Source organism: Neolamprologus brichardi, chromosome 1 (genome assembly GCF_056152115.1).
Source record: "Neolamprologus brichardi isolate AB-2024 chromosome 1, ASM5615211v1, whole genome shotgun sequence".
Taxonomy (NCBI): domain Eukaryota; kingdom Metazoa; phylum Chordata; class Actinopteri; order Cichliformes; family Cichlidae; genus Neolamprologus; species Neolamprologus brichardi.
This window is the reverse complement of record NC_142104.1, coordinates 1,468,350-1,491,723: the sequence shown is the minus strand read 5'-3', so window position 1 is coordinate 1,491,723 and position 23,374 is coordinate 1,468,350. Positions and strand designations below refer to the sequence as shown.

The window sequence follows — 23,374 nt, the reverse complement described above, 5'->3', positions numbered from 1 at the left end:
ACCGGAAGTTGCACATGTACGCCTTCACAGTAAACTCCTGTTTCACGTGTTATAGCTTGATTTCAACCAACAAGTTTGAGATCTGTCACATTCATCATATGCACGACTAACAAGAATATCACGAGAAGTTACCTGGTCATCTCTGAAGCAATCAGCATCATAATAATGATGGTAAAAAAGTCCATATTGATCAGGATCGAACCACCTCCTGAGCTGCAGCCAGCACGAAGCTGATCAGAAGCTGAAACTCAGGAAATCTTTATGAATCACGTGGTTACGTGGACAGTGACGTAAAAGAGATTTAAATCCACTGTGAAATCTTAAGATTTTGCCTCTTTTTCAAGAGTCTCTGTTTCTCCATCCATTTCTTTCTGGACTCATTTTGTCGAGGACACTGACTGGAAAAAGGTTTTGGTCTTTGCCACAAAAATTACTAACAAAATGAAGGAGATTTCATTTAAAAATATAAGAGCGGTATAGACACATTAAGCTCCCAGAGACCCGCTCCCATTTATTTTGGTCTTGTACCTTTACTCAGGTTTTATGGAAAGATGTCGCTACTTTCATCTCTAACAGAAACAAACTAAATTTGTACTTTTTTAACCTAACGTGTTATTTGGTTATACTGACTTTAGTGAGAAAGACTCTAATGCTTTTGAGCTCATTAATCAAACACCACATCCATAATCTATGTGACTACAATTTGTTCCTCTCACAGCAAAAGCTTTAAAAACCATTAATATTTGTAATATTTTAATGGTTTTTGTAATTATTCAGTCACTGTATCCCTCGCATTTTCCCATTTTAATCTGCATTTCTATCCTGTTTGTTTAATTATTCATGCTGTTCCACTGCATTACAATTTTGCACTGCGTGTATTATGCCTGTTGTTAAAGTTTCTGATGAAATAAAGTTGGAGAAAAAAAATCAAGACTTTGTTGCTGGTTTTATTTTGAAAGGTCAGCCGGATGTACCCTGCGCGGTTCGGTCGCGCGCTCGTGCCGTTGTCAGCTCGTCAGGAATGATTGCGTGCAGGTGAGGCCGGCTGTGCTACTAAAGCCGTCCCGAGGACCGTCCCCGGCTCTGTGCAGCTGTCACCGCGAGCACCTCCGTCATGGCCTCGCCCATCTGTACCCCCGCGGCCACCTCCACCCCGGCGGCCGCCTCCTCCTCCAGTGGCCGATCCAGCCGCTCCGCCGGCCGGCGAAGCGGCGCGGCGGCCGGCCTGTCCGCCTCCAGTACCAGCCCGTCCCGCCTGTCCCGGCTGCAGGAGAAGGACGAGCTCCGGGGCCTCAACGACCGCCTCGCCAACTACATCCAGCGGGTGCAGGAGCTGGAGAGTGAGCGCTCCTACATGCTGCTGAAGCTGGAGGAGAAGGAGGAGGCCAGGAGCAGCGTGCGGAGGCTGTACGAGGAGGAGCTGGCCGACGTCAGAAAGTCTCTGGACGGCCTTGCCCAGGAGAGGGCCCAGCTGCAGATCGACTACGGGAATCTGAGCGAGGAGCACAAGACGCTGCAGGCGAGGTAGGAGCGCACAGCGTTACACCAGACTTCAGTCAAAAAGTGTCTGATTTAGAGGATGGTTTCCGCCCCCTTTATAAAACTTTATAGGAGTTGATGGATGCTGATTATTGATCCTTCATAAACGTGTTTGTCTCATCATGAGGATTAAATCTTCCCTCAGTCTGGTTGTAAGAACTTTGCCCACAGTTATAATAATACATTTTATTTATATGCACCTTTAAAGACCCTCAAGGTCACCTTACATTAGTACAACAAATATTAAAAAAAGTATGAAAGCTAAACTAAGAGCTAGACTAAGACGGAGTCGTGATGAAGGGTCTGCAGTTCTGAACAGATGGAAGTACAGAGGGAGTTTGTAGTCCGGAGATCTGGTGGAAGTCCAAAGAGTCCCACGGTAGACATGCGAGCAGGTGGAACAGACGAGAGGAAAGCTGGAGAAGAACAGAGCACGTGTGGAGGAGCGAGGTTATGAAGCGCTTTGAATATAAGAAGCAGGACACGGAGGTGAACTGGAAGCCGATGGAGACACAGGTCAGTGTGCAGCAGTGTTCGCCCTGCAGACCTCCACAGTAAATCGAGTGCTTGGAGTCCAGTTAAAGCCACTCTCACATGTTACAGCTGTAAAGGCTCTAAAGTAAGCAGACAGCAGATGAGCAGGTTCGGCTCAGTTTCATTAAAATCCTGCTGATATGAAGTCGGGCTAATCTCAGCAAGAGGTAAACGTGGAGTGTGAGTGTCTGTGGATCTGAGTTTGTGCATTTGAAACTCCAAAGTGACTGACTGAATCCTGTGATGTTTCTGTTTTAATGCGAGTGTTTAACTTCTGCTGTGCAGCAGCTGGTATCACATGACCGATAACGTTGTGCTCGCGTCTCTTTCAGGCACCAGAAGAAGGAGGGCGATCTGACCACCGCGCTGGCCCAGTTGAGGAGAGCTGAGGAGACTCTGAGCTTGCAGGACGCCGAGTTCACCAAACTGCAGTCGGAGAGCCGCAGACTCGACGGCGACCTCGCCGACCTGCAGAGCCAGCTCGAACAAGTAAGAAGGGCAGCCGCCGTTAAACTGCAGTTATCCTCGTCGGAGACGCCGTGTCTCACCTGCGGCGAGGGACGGGAAAACGAGCCTGCGCCGTTCGGTCTGACAGGATGTGAGGAAATCCTGGCTCAGCTTAAAGTAGAATCGGAAACATGAATGGTTGTACGTTAGCTTCAGCCGACCAATCAGGCTTCGTCTGTTTCAGCACTCTTGTAATTTCACTTACTCTTGAATCTGGAACTGGGCTGATGGAGCCTCACCTGTGCAGCTCTGACGTTGGTCTTATTTGTCACCAGCTGGAGGCTCTACTGGCAGAAACCAAGAACCAGCTGAGCTCTGAGATGCTGAGGCGAGTCGAGGCGGAGAACCAGGCGCAAACGCTGAAAGAGCAGCTCGACCTGCACAAGAACATCAGCGAGCAGGTAACTCGGGCTGCTGCCGGTTTCTACGTTTTCAGGTTGGCGCATCTTCACGTCACCGTTTCACCTCTTTGTGTTTTCAATAGGAGATCCTGGAGATCCGAAGCAGACACGAAAGCCGGCTGGTGGAGGTGGATTCAGGGCGGAGGAGGGAGTTCGAAGGCAAACTGGCTGAGGCGATGCAGCAGCTGCGGCAGGACAGCGAGTCGCAGCTTCAGCAGTACAAAGAAGAGATCGACCGGGTTTTCGGCTCAAAGGTTCGAGCTGCTCACGGATTATTTTCTGATATTTAAAAATGTTTCACGCTGCTTTGTGCCCGACAGCTACACAACGCCCAGCAGGACGCGCTGGAGAAGAACGACGTGGCTTCGGCCGCAAAAGACGAGCTGGACGCCACGAAGGTCCGAGTGGAGACCCTCAGCTCGCAGCTGCAGCAGTGCAGGAAAGAAGTGAGTTGGGGGGGAGGTCTGTGCTCGAGAAAAAGCCTCTGATGTGGAGGGAAACGCTCTTCGTCTTCATGTTCCTCTCTCTCTGTCAGAAAATGTCTCTGGAGAACCGCTTCCAGGACCTGGAGAGGACTCTGGACAAGGAGCGGGAAGTCTGGCACCACAAACTGAGTCAGAAGGAGCAGGAGCTGCTCAACATGAGAAGCCAGATGTTCAGTCAGCTGGAGGACTACGAGCACCTGATGGATGTGAAGGTAGCTCTGGACGTGGAGATCAGTGCCTACAGGAAGATGCTGGAGGTGGAGGAGCAGAGGTATGGCTGAGTGTGAGTGGAGGGGTCCTGGGTCTCAGGTGCGTTTGCTCCCATGGTGCTTTCTGTTTCCTGTCAGGTTTAAGCTGTCACCCAGCCCCTCGCAGCGGACATCCATACCTCGAACGCACGAGCACAGCGGCCGAAAGCCCAGAGGCAAGAAACGGAAATACGAAGGCGAGTCCGGGAGCTCGCCCGCCTACAAAATGTCCAGTCGTTCGATGGAGCGCGGCGCCGTGAGCGTGGCAGAGATTGACGTGGACGGAAAATATGTTCGACTGAAGAACAACTCAGACAAAGTAAGTCTGTACGGGTTGTGACGCCTCGGGGTCAAGCTGGAGGATGTTTGACAGCGTGGTATTGGATGCATTATTGGTCACATGATTTCATTAAAAAGCAGCACAAACACGAGCAGCGGTCCAGCTCAGGGTCTGCTGAGGTGAAGCCCAGCTGACAGCTTGCAGCTACAGCTGTCTGTCATTGTTCGCCTGTCAGTCAAGTAGGCCACGCCCCTAATAAGGCAAACTGTAATATTGCTATTTAGAAATAAAATCTTCTCCCCCATACAGATGTTAGGACAGGGGAGATGTAAGAGCAGCAGCTGTAAACATGTTTGTTTCAACACCTGTGACGGAGTCACTGCTCCCTCTGCTGGATGTTGGAGGAACTGCAGCTTTTGCTGCCTCGGCTGCATGTTTTCATCTCTGTGGCTTTAATTGTGCAGGGATGCACGAGCAGCTTGGGTCAGTGTGGTGTGGCGCTCTCAGATGACCTCCTGCACACTGCTGTTAATGATTTAGTGTAACTTTCCATTACTGGGAGGAAAAACTGTTACATGAACTTCAATAATGTCAATATCGCACAGAGCCAGCAACCCGCCCGGGTTCTTCATGCGCTCCATCACCCGGCTCTGACCCGTTCAGCACTGCAGTGATTCATCTGTAATTACATTTAATAATTATTGATCTCAGGACATTAAGCTAGCTCGTGTTAGAACAGCCTTCATGTAAAATATGTGCAAACAATTTTTAAATTTCTACAGGGTCACAATGGTGTGCTCTGCTTTGAGAAAACCCATTTTAGGGTCAATGACTTTTTAATTTGTTTCCAGGAGCAGTCTCTGGGTGGGTGGGTGGTCCGGCGGGTTTACCCCGGCGCTGGAGACATCACCTTTCACATTCCCGCCTCCTGCATCCTGGCTGGTGGGCAGACACTCACCGTGAGTCCTTTAACACTGTAGGAAGACTTACTGACCACCACTGGTAATCCCTGTAAACACAATGAGAGTGTGTTCGTGTGTGTTTACCTGTCAGATCTGGGCAGCAGGTGCTGAGGTGGAGGCGGAGCCCAGTGACCTGGTTCTGCAGGGCCACAGGAGCTGGGGGGTCATCACTGATCTCAGGGTGATCCTCCTGAACTCCAACCATGAGGTAGAGGAAATAAACCACACCTCCCAGAATGCACCTGTACAATAAACCTGAAAGTAATGCTTTGTAACACGAACACTTTATTTAACTCGTGATTTTGAAGTGTGGCGCCTTCCACAACTGTACAGAATATGTTTGTATTACTGATTTTATTTAAACAGGAAGTGGCCGAGCGCAGGCTGTGCATGCTGGGTGGGGGTGAAGACGACACCGGGCTGGAGTTTGATGAGGAGTTTGTCACGGGGAGTGAAATGCAGCGCTTCCAGAGACAGGTAACCTGAGGGGGGGAAATGTTCAAGCACAAAAGGACCAAGTGCAGGACGTCAGACCTCATGTCTGCTTTTGTTTTCCCGCCTGCGCTGCAGCCAAAGCGAAAAAAGAAGTGTTGTTCGGTGTCGTGAGTGCGGTCCACGCTCGGCCTGGACGGTAGGTGGGGGGTAAAGTAGCTTCAGCTTTTCCGCTCGCCTCGCCTGCTCCCATAACCAGATGCATGGCTTGTTTCACTCATCCATCACGCAGCCCAGTTACTCTGCAGCTCCAGCTCACTCAAGTAAACTCAAAGTGTAGTTTGAGCCATGGTGAGGCCTTGGTGCTCTGCAGAGAAAGGGTGGAGCGCCCACTGCAGGCTGGGAAAGACTGACACAGCTGTGTGCAGTGTCTGCAGAGAGGTGGATGCTGTCCTGGTCTCTGTGGAAGAGGGTGGAGCATCGTCTGAAGGATGTCTGGGCTCATCCTCAGAGATGCTGAGGACTCAGAGTAGAGCTACAGTCTACACGAGGACCTGCAGGACCTCCAGAAAGCATTCACTGCACCGCTCCAGTTATTCCACATTCTGTCGTTACATCGTTATTCCTAAATGGATTAAATTCATTTTCACCTCAAAATTCTACACGCAGCACCCCATTATGGCGAAGTGATAAAAGCAAATGTATTAAAAAAATGTAAAAAACACATGAGATTAAAAGTGAATGTGTTCCATCTTGGAAAAAGGCCGTGAGAACTTTCTGGCTGCTCTGTAAAAGCGAACAGAAAGAGAAGCGACCCGCTTCAAGCACAAACACATCGTCATCTGAGAAGTCGGTGCTGCTGCTCCACCACCCAGCACCCACCTGTCGCACTCCTGTTAACTAATCACTGTCTCCCGTAGCTCTCAGCCTCGTATGCTGTATAACAAGTAGGGCCTGATCACATGACCTCAGGGGGACGTGGGGCTGAAGATAATCAATAATGTCAGCAGGTGCTTGTCCATGAAGTCCTCTAAAGTCTGAATCTTGAACTGGACTCAGCTCAGACGCAGCTGTGTTAGCAACACGTGAGAAGAAGCATTTCTGCAGACGTTTCAGGGAGTTTTAGCTTAAACGTGTAAACAATGAATTACAGTAATCAAATGATATGAATGACCGTCTCCAGTTCAGTGCGAGATACAATAGGACTTAATTTGGCAACGTTTAAGTGATAAAAGCAAACCAGAGATTTAACATGAAGATCCAAAGTGAGAGCAGGTCAAAGGTTACCCCGAGGTTCCTGAGACGATTTAACAAATCTGTCAGCACCTACAAGGACTCCAGGAGTCGGAGGAAGTTGTCAGCCATCCAACCTTTGATGGAGTTTAAGCACTAATTCAGGATGTGCAGCTTAGAAACATCTCAGAAACAGAAATGTGGAACTGAATATCATCTGCATAGCAGTGATGGCAAATCAGCTCAAAACAGGAAGTAGATCTATTAGAAACCGTAAGGGGCCCAGTACAGACCCCTGTGGCACACGATGGCTGAGAGAAGTGGAGGATGACCTGTACTTACAAACCGCCGCAGATGAGCATCGTTCAGACCGTCCAAGGCAGATCCAGATACGCGACTCAATATTTCAGCCTGTCGAGCAGCATGTGGCGATCAACCGTATCAAATACCAACGTGAGGTCCAACACTAGCAGAAAAAACCTTTTCCTGCATCATTTTGCATGAAAATGTCACAGCAGACTCTGTAGAATGAGCTCTACGAAAGTCAGACTGACACATGACACGAACGCGGTTTGTCTGAAACGGCTGTGAGCTGCTTTTCTTAGAGATAAACACGAACTTTGAGATCGTTTGAAACAGCAGGCGGGCAGGTTTCATCTAAAGTGGAAAGGCGAAGATTATTAAAAATCGGTAAGAGACCAACAGCGTCACGAGGGGATAAATATAAATGACAAGCATCCGTTTCTCAGCTGTGGAGGAATTTAAGATGCGTGCGCTAACCGTCCGGCGTAAATGAAACTCCAAACAAACGTGTGCAGTAGCGCACGCGGCCCCCTGCTGTGGTACCGTGAGCAGGATTAACCCCGCCCTGCACATCACGCCCTCAGGTTTGTTTGGCTTTGAAGCTTCAGCCTGTAATCCTCATTAATCTGGACATCCAGAGGTTTGCACCCCGCCCTCTGCTTCCTTTCTACTAACCCGACCTTTATTGTGACGATAACGCTGCTGCTCTGTCCCCCTCAGGATTTCTCCAAGGAGACCACTTGTGCTGTGATGTGACGCCTGCTCTCTGCCACAGACCTCGACGCCGGTCTGAACCCTGGAGCAGCTCGGGCCTCAGACTGCTGCTTTCTGGCTCCAGTAGTTATATTTACAGTAGGACGATGAGATGATCTCACCTGCCTTAAAGCACCAGTGTCCCTCACGTTTCGTCGCTCTCGCTTCACAACAGGAGCTTTGATTTTAATTTTTGTTGAAGTGTAATAAATAAAGCTAAAAGTTTCTAAACAAATGCAACTTGTGCTTATTTCCAGCAGAGATGCTGCAGGGGAACCACAGCCTAAAGTGCTGGGTTGTGTTCATAGCTCAGCTTCTGGGTAAAAGCTGCAGGTTGGGTGGGTAGACTGGCGTGGTTGTCATGGTAACGAAACATTTCTCCCACTGAAGACGTCCAGATGAACAGAATCCAGCTTTTGGGATTTACCTGGATGATGGAGCACCAAGACACGGAAACTTTCTCAGTAACTCTGAAAGCTGCGCTGCTGCTCCAGCTGCTCCTCTGTAATCGCCTGCGTTTCAGTCGGGACGCGTCCATCCAGCACATCTCGACTAAAGCAGGCCGCTTTCACAGACGCGTAGTTATCGAGCACAGACGTAACAGGCTGAGGATGTTTTGAAGCCTCCAGCTGAGGATTTGATGTCATCGTAATCGATGAGCGTAATCCTCTCAGAATGACACAAATTTACAAAATGAACTTATTGTTTTATTATATGTGACCTGAAATGAGTGCCTGAGTCCACAAACTGACCACGAGCCACAGGTATCGCCCCCTGGTGGTCATTAGAAGATCTAAGTTGGGGATCTGTGGGACTGAACTACCACCTGTTTAACAATGAAGATGTGGACACTATACCAAGGCTAGCCTCTGTCGTTTTTTTTGGGGGGGGGCGTTTAACTACAAAGCAGTTTTGATCTGCTCCAGTGCCCCCCCCCCATCCCCCCCATCCCCCATGCCATTACCACCAACACAAAACACAGGATAATAAACATACAGAGGAAAATAAAAGGAGTCATTGAGTCTTTTGTGGTGTAAAAGTTCATGGGGTCGTGAGCTCCGTCCTGAGCTCCGTCCTGAGCTGTGCAGACTTCCACCTACACCATCGTTTCCTTGTTGATGGCTTTGCTGAGGAAGTTTATGGGCGCCACCTGCTGGTTAGGAGGTGTTTGCGCTGACACAGGAACCCACAGTCGAACTCTCTGGTCAGTCGTCTTCCAGGTTTTGAAGAGATGCAGATGGTAGCGCACAGAAACCTGGCAAACACCAAACCAGCAAAGATGATTTAAACATGAAACAAAATCACAATAAAGCGCACTATGCTGTCCACGACTGCACCAGAGCGTAAAACACTGACATTAAAACATCTTTCACTCCAGGTTGTTAATCAACCAAAGACCCAGACAGAGCTTTGGGCCATGCAGCCGGTAAAACTCAAACAGTTTTCTTTGAGTTTGTCTGATTTAGTCCTCAGCTCAAACAAAACAATCATTGTGGGTGATTTTAGCATCCATGTAGATGCTAAACAGCTGACAGCCTGAACACAGCATTTAATATGTTATTAGGCTCAATTAGCCTCATAAAGACTTGGATGGCCGCTAACTTTCTGCTTCTTAATCCAGATCAAACTGAGGTCATTGTACTCGGCCCTGAAAAGCTTAGAAATATGGTATCTAAGCAGATTCTTACTCTGGATGGCATTACCTTGGCCTCCAGTAACACTGTGAGGAACCTTGGAGTCATTTTTGACCAGGACATGTCCTTCAATGCACATATTAAACAAATATGTAAGACTGCGTTCTTCCATTTGTGCAACATCTCTAAAGTTAGAAATATCCTGTCTCAGAGTGACGCTGAAAAACTAGTTCATGCATTTATTACTTCCAGGCTGGACGACTGCAATTCATTATTATCAGGAAGTCCTAAAAACTCACTGAAAAGCCTTCAGCTGATCCAAAATGCTGCAGCAAGAGTACTGACAGGGACTAGAAAGAGAGAGCAGATTTCTCCTGTGGTGGTGTTCAGCACCACCTGAATCTGCCGTCTCCAAGATTTTCATTTAAATAATGATTTCAAATATATTTTAGAATTTATATATTTGCATTATTATAAATCTGTGCTCTTGAACCCTTTGAGCTGTTCCTAATGTTTAGGGGCCCTGAGAAACAAAAGGCTTGAAAAGCAGCTGGGTGGGCCTTCTTTAACCTTTGCCCTCATGAGTATTTCTGCTGTAGGAGTCCATGGGGACGACTCACGTTTGGAGCCATGAGCAGAAGTTGAGTATTTGCGTCACTTTTTAGTTTTAGAAGTTGCTACTTAGTAACTGCAAGTGTCCCCGTGCAGGACTGACGTCTTCCACATTCGAGTAAAATAAGTTCATGTTAACTCTAAACTCACCACAGTCCAGAACACATAGATGATGATGAGAGCCAGAGTGAGCACCAGGAGTCCCAGGGCCTCCGTCCCATTGGTGTAGTAGAGCTCCATGGCTCCTTGAACACACAGCCAGCCCGACAGAGACGCGAGCGGCGTGATGAACAGGAAGCAGGCCGCATCGCTGCACAGCGTCCTCCTCTGCTGCTGCATGGCTGGAGAGCACCACCACTGATGGAGAGGGAGGAAGAGGATTAGCCTCATGTTTCCCATGAAATAGTAAAATGTCTATTTTTTAGACTGCGTCTCTTATATCAGCAGGACACGGCGTTAAGACCAACGTAAGACAGGAAATCCTCTGGAACCGTTTAGTGATCCTGCATTTACTAAGTGAAACTGGTGACATCAAACGAATACATTAAACTAATGTTTTATTTGTTCACTGTGTGATAACACAGGAGACTTTGTAGCTGCAAACCCAGTTCAGCTTTTACTTCAATCAAAGCAGAATAAACTTGTGTGGATTCGATTTGTGCATCGCTAACAGGAAGTGCTGCACCTTTCCTCCCCTGCGTGCGTGGAGCATCGCCTGAGCAGGCCTGTGCTGCTCAGTGTGTAGCTTAGCCTGGCACAGCACACGGTGCTTAATCAGCAGATTACCAGCCAAGAATGCACCTCAGAGAGCACGAGGCCACTCTCCTGTCCTCTGCAGCAAACAAGCACCGGCTAATCTGCCTCTCAGGCTAAGTGGCTTTATGACAGCGAGCCGACGGCAACAGGTTCTCCAACGTGAAGCCAACAAACTCCTCCCACTGAGTCTGACATGCCACCATTCAGGAAAAAGAGGCAGCTTCACTCTTTGCTCTGTCTGCTCTGCAGACTTCAATCAGCCTCATTCATCTGTCTCATCTCACAAAGATGTTTCTCTCCAGGCTGAGCGTGACGCGAGGAGAGGACACTACAGAAAGTGACAAATATATTCTCATGTTCGGCTCACGAAGCCACTTGGTTTCATTAATCCAGGTTTGAGACATTAGAGAAGTGTGGCTGCCTCGGTCGCTAAAACCCTCTGTGAGGCCTGAGCATCAGTGTGGTGATGGGCCTACCTCAGTCAGAGGCTTTGGCACACGCTCCAGCACAAACTGGTGATGGCAGAGCTCGCAGTGGCCGCTGTCGGAGGCGGTGAGCCACTGTTCCAGGCAGCTCCGGTGCACCGAAGCCAGGCTGCCGGAGCACTCGCAGGGGGACAGCAGCTCTCCTGACGCCCGGCCTTCGTGGCAGATCCTGCAAAACTGGTCCTCACTGCACAGACACACGAACAGAGACGACAGGAAGTCTGCAAAGGCCGTTTTCTACTTTGACGTTCAGACGGTAAAAACTTTGCATAAACGAAAGGAAAGGATTCATCCTGCCTTGTAGATTTACAGGAAAGAAAAATATTAAACAAAATATTTTTCATGTTTGTCTTCAAATGTATAATGAAAATATATCATGACCTCTTTCATGGTGTTTTTGAATATGTGTCATCTCACTGTGATGTTACTGGAGCTGAGTGGAAACGACACCGTGCAGGATTCAGGGGTGAAGCATTCGTTTGACTGGAGACTCTGAGGTAAGTCATCGAGGTCATTCTCGTCACTAACCATGAACCCTTCAGAAACGCAGCCTCTGTGAGTACTGCTGTTAACCATGTCCATTCTTTTATATCCACAGCGTACTCCTCTCCTATTGGCTGCGAGTAGCTGGATGATTCACAAACGTACACCCTGAACCCTGACCTCCACCGTTATCAGATGAAGTGGTGAAATGCATCACCAGCATATCTGCAAGGTGCATCCAGGCGGCAACATAAAGGGCCTAAAATTATCGTTTAGAAACTGCAGTTCCTCTAACGTCCAGCAGAGGCAGCAGTGAGTCAGGCCCCATAGACTTCCATGTTAAAACTTCACAGCAGAAATAAACATGTTTACAGCCTGATACACAAACTGTGTCTGTGGCTCCTCCTTCATAACACCTGTACAGGGGAGGATGTTTCTATAACTCACCTGTTTAAATGGTTTTAAGCCTTAAAGTTTGCATTATTAGGGGCGTGGCCTCTTTGACTGACAGGTGGCTGTAGCTACTAGCTGTCTGCTAGCTTCACCTGGACCGTGTTTGTGCTGTTGGAGCTTTTTAACGACGTCATGTGACCAATAATATGCTGTGAGGTCACTGCACTAACAGCCCGTCTGGCTCCAGTTCTGGTAAAATTCGAGGATTGTGATTGGACGAAGCACTAATTGGCAGGTACCCGTCTCTGTGCGACGCTCCCATAAAACCCGTTTAAACTGGGTTGGTGGTTCGGGCTGTGAGTTCGTGTCCAGGAAAGGCTTCGTCACTCTGGGTGATTTCAAACGTTGATAGCGTACGTCACAGAGGTGATGAACTTCCGGTTACCTGTCTGTGATGGATACACACTCCGCAGTGGGCGTGTCTCCGTGATAGCACATCACTTCCTGGCTGCTGCTGTGGAGCTCTTCATCCAGCGCAGGCTCAGGGATGAACTTGACCTCCGCCACAGGACTGGACCCCCACCGGCCCACCGGATCCTCCACAGTCATATCTGCAGTACGAGGGGCCATTCACTCCACGTCACATCTGCCACACACACACACACACACACACACACACAAATGTAAAACAGATGGAATGAAAATACATCGTGACACAAAAATAAATAAATGAAAATAAAAATATGGACACACGTGGATCTGCTTACCGTCACAAACTGACTGACAGGTTTTGTTTATAAGAGATTAAATTAATTATGAATGGAAGCTGCAAAATATGACATCATCCATCAGAATTAGAAGCTCTGAATATAAATAAATTACATTTCAGTAACTGGTCTCCCGACTCCAGTAACAGAACCCTTCATATTTACAGACAGGTTTAAAAAAATAAACCGTCAATGATGGAGGAGCATTGTGCTCCTATTGGTCAGCATCACAGACATTAAGGAAGTTCTGCTGACCTGCCGGTTTGTAATTTATTTTCCAGCAGCTGTTTTCACCAATTAGCCAGAACTCAGCACCAAACACAAAGTTACGGAGCTGAAAGGTTATTTAATATTTTATTTAGGATTTTTATTTTGTTTGCTCTGCTGCCCCCAAGTGGCCAGAAATCAGTGAATTAAAGCTTTAAAGGTTTAAGTTTTCATGCAAGAAATTAAATAACCTGTCAGTGCTTGAACACATTTACACTGAGAATAAATTAGTAATAAAAAATTAGTAATATTTCTTCTTCAAGAACAGCAAATATTTCTCTCAAGCTTTTTTAATTCTTCTAGTTATTCTATTCTTTCATTTTATCTTTATGAAAAAAAGATCCATTTATTGTATTTTTTTAAATTTAGCTTTTTACTTATCGAGGTATTTATTTTATTCTACTTTTGAGCTTCCACTCCAGAGTTAGTCCGCTGTAAATATTGTTATTGTTCAGGTGAGGTTCAGCTCACGCTCTTCACATGAAACACGACCCGCTGCAAAGCAAAGTTTGTCACACAACGAGCAGCTTCAATGACAAGTCAAGCAGCAGCCTTACCTGCAGCCCGAGCCGACGTTAGGACCAGCTCCGTGTTTATCATCGGGCAGAGTCCGAGTGACGAGGCTTCTCCTCCTAAAGCCGTCCAGCAGATTAGAGAGGCTGACGGACGCCGGTGAGAACACCGAGGGATTAGACGCAGAGGAAAGTAAGGGCCGGGCCAGACGAATGGAAATCACATCAGACGGAGTCACAGCACCTCGCCGTACCCCCTTTAATCCTGTTAGGGGGCTTCCAGGAAGCCAGCGGAGCGAGACCAGACTCCCAGCTTCAGGCCGGTGGAGGCCGAGGGTGCAGACGGGATGCTGGGGGGAGGGGGGAGGGATGGTGTTTGTCTGTGATACAGCTTCATTCACGCAGTAATCACTAAACATCCACCAGATCCAGAAGGTTAAAGTTAGGTGTAGTGGCAATTCCTTTTGTTTGACAAACCAAACATCCCACAATTAAAAGACCACAAGCCACTGCTGCACTGAGATACTATTTCATACGCAGGCAAAAGAAGTCCACTGTCCAAACTTGAAAGTTGTGTTTTTATGGTTTATTTTATCCAGTTTGGCAATAACAAGATCCTTTTTTTTTGTTACTTCCTGCTGCTTCTCCTGCTCTGGTAAAAAACCATAGACCCACCCCAGTGCATGCTGGTCCTATACCAGTCTCTCTATTTATAGAAACAAAATGGCCCTACAGCTCTTCCTGACTAATTTAACAAAGTAACATCAAACAAACATTGAAACAAAATATTAACCAACAAATGTAAATAAATCCCAAAATATAAGTAAACTAACAACAAACTTTAACCAATTTCAAAATAATAAAAAATAAGAACAAATAGCTCCAACATTAGGTTACACTTTAAAAAAAAACTCAAATGAAAAAACTGTAAAATGTAAAAATGTCTTTTACGAGCTCATTTTTCTCACGGTTCCAGTCGTTTCTCATCATTTTCCACATCAGCTGTGACTTCATGTCAAAAACTTTGTGTTGTTGAAGAGATATCGGCTAAATGTGAAGTAGGGCTGGGCTGCACCTTCTTTCCAGTTAATACCAGTTTCTACCACAAGATGGTGCAGTGAGTCAGTGTAAGCTTTATTTAACCCTTTAAAGCCGGTCAGAGCGGGCACGGTCCGTTTTGCGTAACTATTTTTAAATCCCGGTAGCTCTGCAACCACGTGAGCTAGCGCAATAATTTTTTTTGCATATGAAACCGGAGGAGTTGTACTTACATCTTATGCCATCAGCTTGTCCTCGGTCACAGTTTCCTTCCACATATAGTTTTGCAAAAACTGCATAAAAAGCACTTGCAGCAACAAAAACATAATATTCCAGAAACACGCTTTGCCGATCCGATCAGCTGTTTGTAACACTTCCTACATCCATCAGCGTGAACTATCACATGTCTGCCATGACCTGCCCGAAACCGGAAGTGACGTCATTTTGCGGAAATGTAGTTTTTTTACCATCAGGGCCTCATGAGCCTATACTGGTGTTTTTAAAAGTTATCTTTGACTTTATGACTTTCTGTGTGGTTTCTGGGATGCTTAGGACTCATATTGCACTGCTGGAAATAGTTTATTTGTGTGTAGTGAAGTGTGGCTGAACTGATTTCAGCCTTCGTGCTTTTAATCCTGTGAGTACCACTAACCTAATCCTACAGTATCGGGACAATGAGCAGACACATTAAAACCCAACAAGTCCTGTTGTTTTGCCGAATAAAATGGTCAGCAGCGCCATCCTCCGTCGCCATCACTGTCAGAGTTTATTCTCAGTCTCTGTTGAGGAATGGTTCACAGCTCCTCCTGCCTTAAGACAGCTTTCTTCTGATTGGCTGGCCCCTCAGAAACAGAAGTTTCAAGCAGCAGATGGGCGGGGCTTGATATCCTCTCTTGACATCATTCAGACCCATGAGTAGAAAAAGTAAAACTGAGAGTTTAGGGGTTCCCGAGCTCATCATTAAACGTCGGTCATAATCAGAGCATCCGGTCCCGGAGCCGGAGATATACGACAGGAAGTGAGGAAGAGCAGCCGCATTCATGCTGACGATGAGGGCATGCAGGTAAATGGAGAACTCGGATCCAGACAGCCTCCTGCGGTGCTTTTGTCTGCTATCGATCCAGACAGAGGCACACGCTGGATTAATGCCCGACGGCTGTTAAAGGACCCGGCAAAGAAAGCGATCGATGGACTGGAGAGCGGCCCCTCGCTGCCGACCTGAGCAGGATTAGAGAGGGGCCCCCGGCCCCATTTAACACAATGCACACCAAGGTTCACAAATAGAGCCAGACAGACACAACACGAGCCAGACTGGGAGCCGGGACAGGAAGTGGCTCTCCCCCTGTGCGTTTTAACGTCTGCTGTTGGAGGAATTACCACGAAGGAATTCCCAGTGATGTGCTTTTCCTCCGGGCTTTGTTAGCAGCAGCCTGGGAATGAATAACAGGCGGGATTGAAGAAGAGGAGAAAGAGAGGCAAAGAAAGTCCTCCCACCTCTCTCCCTCTGATCCCAGCGGGACTTTTATCTGAGCTCACGTGTGGACGATGAATGTGAACGACTCCATCTGCTGCTGGTCCCTGCTTGTTACAGATGCTGCTTTAATCCAGAGATGGAAACATCATGCTTTTACTAAAATACTACATTTGTATGAATCCAACACACCTGAGTCTCATGACGGTGACGCAGCCTCATTGGTGTAAATCACAAAGATCTGTGGCCCTTTATGATTATTTGTACTTGACAATAACAGTTTGTTCTTGTATGAACCTCCTTCAAAGCCCCGCGCTCGCCTTCAGTCTGACTGCTGTTTGCACAAATCAGTCAAATCAAAACTAATTTCATAAGAAAATCAACCCAGCGGCTGCTAGCTTTAAAAACAGGAAAGAAAAAATGGAGTAAATTCATCGAGAGGCAGTTTTCTTCTTTTTCCTCATCACAGAAACCACATTTCCTGTTGTTCACCAAATTCAAATGAATCCAAATAAATCTTTTTTTAGGTACCAGTACTAGTTTTATTTTGTTGTATTTATCCGCGACACCTTAAAGGCCGGTCTGTGAAAATATTGTCGGGCATAAACTGGTCCGTGGAGCAAAAAAGGTTGGAGACCGCTGCTCTACATGATACAGCGACGCTGCTGCTGCTGCTGTTGTGACTCTTTGGGCCTGAACTTAGGAAGTAAATGTATAAGATACAGAAATCTGTAACTTAATTACTGTGGTGCTTATTCTGGCCCACGGGCCTGATATTTAACACTTCTCCTGTAGTTGAACCTGTGGGTACCTCTGTGGGTACATCTCAGGCCCGTGTCCAGGCCTAGCTCCACCCACCACACTACCTGCCGGTGGCTGATGCCCTCAGCCGTTGGCGTTCGGGGCTGGGCACTCGGGCGCGTGCCCGGCTCACTCCCGGCGGGAGTGGGGTTCCCTCAGGCCTCTGGGACCGTGGCTCGGCCCGCTCTGGTGCGACTGGCGTGGCCTGCGGGCTCGTCACTGCGGCCTCTGTGGCTTCTGCACCGTGGTTGCTGGGTGACCCACGTCTGTGTTGTTCTCTTGTTGTTTTCTCTTCTTTTAACAGGTGATCTTCTTTCACTGTCCTTCCTTCCCCTCTGTTTTCTTTCTGTATAGTTGTCTGTGCAACTTGTAATAACTTTAAATAAAATTAACCTCCTAAAACCTGAACTCTTCCACAGCAGTATTTTTAATTTCTCTTTGATATTTGGTCACATTGGAACCTGATGATAGTAAAAACAAAGAATTACCAGATTTTTTTTAACCTTATTTTTGTTTTTAAGAAAAATCAGAGCCACATATGAGGATATTGGTTTAAAATTTTGATAGAACAGTAGCAGTAATGTCCTCGTAAGTGGATATCAGGCCCATGTAGACCAAAACTGAGTATTTTGGTCTAAATAACCCAAAATGTGATGTCCACATATGTGGACGCAGGTCCTAGAGATTAAATTAATAAACAGTGATAATATAGATCAATCAAGTGGAACAACCCTAACCATGCATTGGCATGTTTTGTGAAATCTTTCCTGGCCTTCAGAGAACCTGTGGGAGGAGCTACTTTTACCTTTGAAGCCAAAAATCCCATTTAAAAATCTGCCTTTGTTTGTACTTTGTTTCTCCTGCAGAGAAGCAGCTTGGCTGAGTGAGCTGCATGCAATAAGAGACGTGTGTCTGTCAGGTGTAGGTGGGGTTCAGGTGTTCTCACGAGGATTTGATTCATGCTGAGGCTGAGTCAACATTTCGGAGCGCTCGTGTCAGAAATAGAAAGTGCAGAGCTCTGAGGAGGGACTTGCACGGGGCTCCCGGGACCGTTTGAAGTACAGAAAGGGGGTCGGGGAGCGTTTTATCTCGGGGACGTGACGGTTTGATGCTCGCAGACCTTTCAAGGAGCTTTTTTTAAAACACAGATAAGAGGATTGGCGAGTGGCTCGAGAGGAGCCGTCAAAACAGGCCGAGAGACAGAAAAGCTCAGAGCGAGCTGTGGCCGCCCGGAAGCTCGTCTGTACACCACTATTTGCTCGTCGTGTTTCCAGACACAAACGTCTTTGTGACTTTCTGTGTGACGGTCACGCGTGTTCTTCTGCACTAGTCATCTTTCAAAAAAAGGGCGTCTCCATTAAAGGAAGAGCCCGCCAGCTTTTAGAGGCCTAATCTGTGAAGAATGCTGTATCAGCGCACTATCAGCTCCTCCAGCAGAAGAAGGCGGATGTCTCTCGGGTTTTAAATGGATCCCGAGGACGAGAGAGGACCGAGCGCGCCAAGTGACTCGTGTCAAGTGGACATCCTTATCTCCCAAAGATGGGCGACTCTCTCTCTCTCTCTCTGGAAGGCAGCGGCGGCGAGCGCTCAGGCTCAGAGCAGCTGCAGGTTCAGAGGGTGAAGGCGTCCTGGCTCCTCCGTCATAAACAAACCGTGCAGCCCACATCGAGGCGGCGTTGGCGAGCTCTCAGGAGGTGGACCGCTCTGGAGCAGACTGCTCCACTCGAGGCAGCTTGTCCCTCCTCGAGGCCGCCGGCAGCCGGGGGCCACCATGACGGAGTGGACTCTGCTCAAGCGCCTCCTGGACGCCGTGCACCAGCACTCCACCATGATTGGCCGGCTGTGGCTCACCGTCATGGTCATCTTCCGGCTCCTGATCGTCGCCGTGGCCACCGAGGACGTGTACACCGACGAGCAGGAGATGTTTGTGTGCAACACGCTGCAGCCGGGCTGCTCCACCGTCTGCTACGACGCCTTCGCGCCCATCTCCCAGCCTCGCTTCTGGGTGTTCCACATCATCAGTGTGTCCACGCCATCGCTCTGCTTCATCATCTACACGTGGCACAACCTGTCCAAGCACAACGCCACCCAGAGGTTGGGGCAGGGGGCGGGCGACGCGGCGGGGCAGGGAGGCCGGGACGGCGGGCGAGAGGCCTATGATCGGAGCTGCGACTCAGACAGCTGCTCCATCCAGTCCCATAAGCACCTGGGGCACAGCCTGGCGAATGTGCTGGAGGGCATCGCCGCCAAGGACCTCCAGAGGCTGGACCCCAAAAACGCGAGCCAGGCCCGAGCCTGCACCTTCAGGGAGGGGGGCACAGAGGCGGGCTCCGGAGGGGTTTTGTCCAAATGCTACATCTTCCACGTGTGCCTACGGGCTGTCCTGGAGGTGGGCTTCGTCCTGGCTCAGTGGAAGCTGTTTGGCTTCCAGGTGCCCGTCCACTTCCTGTGCACCTCGCCTCCCTGCAGCCAGCCGGTGGACTGCTACGTCTCCAGGCCCACGGAGAAGACCATCTTCCTGCTCTTCATGTTTTGTGTCGGGGTTTTCTGCATCCTGCTCAACCTGCTCGAGCTCAACCACCTGGGCTGGAAGAAGATCCGCCGCGCAGTGCAGCTGCAGGAGCACGCGTCCTGGGGAGCGTACGAGACCTTCCCTCCAGACAGCCCCTCCTTCACATCCTCTTTAGGCTTCAGGGACGTGACCAGCACCACCTCGCTGCCCACCCTGAACCTGGTGGTGGGTCACCAGCCGGACTGGACCTGTGCGGTGAACTGTGGCAGGATGAGGGAGCCGGAGGAGGTCCGAGAGAAAAGACCGGAGCCCCTAAGGAGAGAGGACTCCCATAAAGGAGAGAGGCAGCCTTTGAAGAGCAAGAGGGAGATCAGGGGGTCCAAACACAGGAGTGCCGAGGTCTGGATTTAGTCTCCATGACACCGCTGTCTTTGTTTATACGATCCATGGAGCTCAAAAACCACCTGGATCACCTCCTCGTGTATGGAGCAGAGACTCATCTTGCACTGTGATGAGGGACGGGACAGTGAAACTGCATTTAAAAGCTGTGGTGCTGCTCAGACTGTCCTGTAATTATCAGTTTAGATTAGAAGTCTGTGCACATTTATCAAATATGTCATGCTGACCAAAGTCCTGCACAAAAAACAGAAATGGATAAAAATAAATATGAACTACAGAAAATAAATAAAATGCATTAAGCTGCTAAACGCACGCTGTCATGGCGGACACACTAATCCTACGTGAACAGGTCCGACTGTTGTTTCTTACAAATATTCTGATTGAGTCATATTTGGAAGTTTAAACCTGATGTTGACATATTTTTGTGTGTACAGACAGAACAAAGAAAGAAAACACACGAACGCTGCCTCGATATTTACTCGTCATTTATTTACGCAATATATTTTTGGAATATATTCATTTACAACATCTATAAAACACCTTTTACATAAATTATGCTACTGAAAAACTAAAACACAGAAGTGTGACGTTTCCTGTGCAGGGAAGAGGTTTGCAGACTGAACACTGAGACTGCAAAAGCAAACGGAGGCGCGGCGTGGAGAGAGCGTTTACTTTAGTGTATCAAAGAGTCAGTTATTCTCACCGTGGGAGTGTGAGGAAGGCCCATCGTGGGCTCAGTCTGAAGCCTGTAAACAAAACCAAACATCCGGGTGGTTTTATGATAAATGCATTTAAAAAAACTCCCGTGGCAGGGGTGTGGTCTCTGTGGCAGGGGTGTGGTCTCTGGCCTGCTGCAGTGTAGGGGCGGTGCCAGGATGTCAGAGGGGACAGGTGAAATATGATGGAGCTAATGACCCTCCCCCTTTATTGGCTGTATCCCAATTCAGGGTCTGCAGCCTTAAAGGCCGCATTTTAAGGCCGATTACGTCACAGCGGCGCGACGAAGGCTGTTCCAATTCGAAGGCTGCTCGAAATGCGGCCCTCAAATGCGTCCTTCATTTCCCTGAATTGTAAGGACGTGGCGGTGTTGACTTCGTGGCCCAACATATCCCAGAATGCATAGCGCGGCGGTGGGTGTGGATAATTTTGCCAAAAAAAAAAAAAACGGCGGATGAGGGGCGCCCGAAGAGTAAACTTTAAGTAAGTCCTGAATATTATGTCACTTATTTATGTGCAAATGTTTAATAAGAACATTAACATTCCTGTTGGCCACATGTCGGCAAAGTCATGTGACATTAGTGACGTTTGTACTAACTTGGTTTTAAAGCCTTTACTTTAAAATATACGCCGTTCAATAGCTGAGCTTAATCAGAGAATGATCAAAGCTCATGTAGAAACAAACAAATGAACAAAAGATTTTCTCCTTCATTTCTGTCAAACAAAGCTGTATGAAACGTTTCCAGCTGTTAGTATCATGGTTGCTAGGCAACCTGGGCAGCGCAACAGAGGCTAGACCGTCCCATTTCACAAGCCTCGCACTTCCGGTCTTAGCGGTCTTTAAGTACGCGGCCCTTGAGGATCGTTGGGGCTGCAGACCCTGAATTGGGATACAGCCATAGTGATGGAGGCGTGGGGAGAAGTGTGTAGAGAGGTCCGGGCGATAAGAAGCTGGAAAGACCCCCCGTGGACCCCCCCCCCCGTGGGGGGTCGACTAAGCTCATAATTAACTGTAAATAAAAAAAATCCTCATTCATCTAAGCTAACAGTAAGAATCACAGCTGGTCGATCCACACACGACGCAGCCGAGCGTCTGCGATTGGACTACAGTAAAAAACTACAATAAAACAGGTGGAAAGTCTGAGGTGGTCAAACGCTCCTCTCTGCTGGAGTAAAGAATAAGCAGGTTTTACTGGGCTCACTTCCTGTTGATTAATTTAATTTCTTCTTCTGCTGTTTTTATAGTTTTATTGTTTTATTTACTGTTATATTGTTTTTATATTCCCATTTCCTGTGTTGTAAAGCACTTTGTGATTTTTATCTGTGAAAAGCGCTATATAAATAAACTTTACTTATTTTACTTCCTGTTTAACTTTCAAATTAAAAGCCTAAAATCACAGCTCGTACAGTTTTCCTCCTCACGTTCACTCACCTGCTGATTTGACCTGAAACAGACTGAAACAGATGAACTAACAGAAGCGACGCGATCGTCAGACGACAGTCAGATCCCTCGATGTGGAAATAAACCTGCTGTGACTGTTGACCTCCGATCAGAGCGTCTGGGGCCGGAAATCGAGACGTAATAAATCACGCGTAATCGTCCGACCTGAAGGTGAACTTTAACTCCAGCCGACTCACAGCTAAGCTTCAGTTCCTGTCCTGATGATCTGACTCGTCTCGACAAATAAGGCCGCAATTAACAGAGTCATGTGACTTCTGCACAGCTCACACTTCTAACCCTAAAGCACCAACGCGATGTTTCCATAAACGTCACCAAGTGGTCGTTTAAAAAAGTATTTTTGTTTCTCTCGTCGATCACGTGTCGTTGGACTTTAATGATGCAAAGTTTTTAAACGTTGCTGTTCTCGGGCTAAGTCACGTGTCCAACTCTGGGTCTCTGACAGGCTGCGAGTCCATCACAAGCTGTCTCACAGACAACGCCACCACCACCATCATCACACACGTCCTTTAAAGCGGTGCACACGGAGCCGGGGCTGATTTACAGTGATGGGAAATAAAAACAGGAGCTTTCTTACAAAAATATGATAAAATAAGTGTGAAACTAAATAAGAAGCCAAAGAGAGGACGGCGTTTGTTGGTTTCCTTCTTATTTGGGGACTCTAAACAGACGGCAGCTGGTTAAAAGCCTCGTCCACTATAATAGGAGCTGGACGAGTTTCACAGACTCCTTCAGGTTGAAGATGAGAAACTTGCTTCAGTCTAAGATCTGTGGTTATCTGACTGTGATTGTGTGAAAAACTCAAAGTGCTGAAGAGGAGGAGGAAGGTGCGACGTGAAGGCTAAGAAGCTTCAGTGCAGACGACAGCTCGAACATCACCTTCAGACTGTCGGGCGAGGCGGCGTCCCCGATCCTGAGAACGGACCGTCAGAGCACGTAAACACAGAGAGACACATTCAGAGCGACGCCGTGCACGCGTCCGGCGGGCAAACGTGAAGGCGGTTTAAACACAGACCGAGAGGGCAGCAGGATAACAGAGGAATAAAATCCAGTGGAGAAAACAACACAGCTCAAAGATTCAGCTTCACATTTGACTTACAGACGGTTAAGTTTGGGTTTTTGGAGCTTGGGTCACCGTTTCTGTCCGTTAGGGTGACGCCTGTGCAAACCGCTGAGATCTGAGAGCGTGGCACGTGACCGGCACGTGACCGCCATCAAACCCCATCACAGAACGCAGAGTGAGGCGAGCAGGCGGCAGGAGGAGTCACACCAGGCGAAACACTTAAGAAAGCAAAAGAGGTGCAGCGGGGGTAAATGGTGCCGTGGCTCCAAAAGGGAAACACGACTGATCGCCTGACTGCTCGTGTTTCTGAAACCATTCAAACGTCTCC

At 48.0% G+C, this 23,374-nt stretch overlaps 3 protein-coding genes across 4 annotated transcripts; 2 read left to right on the top strand and 1 right to left on the bottom strand.

Moving 5' to 3' along the window:
• Window positions 1-983: 983 nt before the first annotated feature.
• Window positions 984-7,903, top strand: lmnl3 (lamin L3). Of its 2 annotated transcripts, XM_087832333.1 has the most exons (12): window positions 984-1,524; window positions 2,406-2,562; window positions 2,856-2,981; window positions 3,065-3,235; window positions 3,302-3,427; window positions 3,517-3,737; window positions 3,814-4,033; window positions 4,846-4,953; window positions 5,048-5,164; window positions 5,323-5,433; window positions 5,527-5,587; window positions 7,645-7,903. In XM_087832333.1, exons 1-11 carry the CDS (start codon window positions 1,115-1,117, stop codon window positions 5,560-5,562), a joined length of 1,803 nt encoding a protein of 600 aa, XP_087688459.1. In that variant the 5' UTR covers window positions 984-1,114; the 3' UTR covers window positions 5,563-5,587; window positions 7,645-7,903. The 2 variants fall into 2 exon arrangements, with proteins under 2 accessions (XP_087688459.1, XP_006802371.2); XM_006802308.2 differs by lacking the exon at window positions 5,527-5,587.
• Window positions 7,904-8,570: 667 nt separating this feature from the next.
• Window positions 8,571-13,790, bottom strand: marchf3 (membrane associated ring-CH-type finger 3). Its single transcript, XM_006802307.3, has 5 exons — window positions 13,632-13,790; window positions 12,486-12,686; window positions 11,156-11,351; window positions 10,074-10,280; window positions 8,571-8,932 (listed from the first exon to the last, which is right to left on the bottom strand). The coding sequence occupies exons 2-5, from the start codon at window positions 12,668-12,670 to the stop codon at window positions 8,774-8,776; spliced, it is 747 nt and encodes a 248-aa protein (XP_006802370.2). The 5' UTR covers window positions 12,671-12,686; window positions 13,632-13,790; the 3' UTR covers window positions 8,571-8,773.
• Window positions 13,791-18,667: 4,877 nt separating this feature from the next.
• On the top strand, window positions 18,668-19,819 carry gjd6 (gap junction protein delta 6). The gene has a single exon (XM_006802332.2). It carries the CDS (start codon window positions 18,668-18,670, stop codon window positions 19,817-19,819), a length of 1,152 nt encoding a protein of 383 aa, XP_006802395.2.
• The last annotated feature ends 3,555 nt before the right edge of the window (window positions 19,820-23,374 follow it).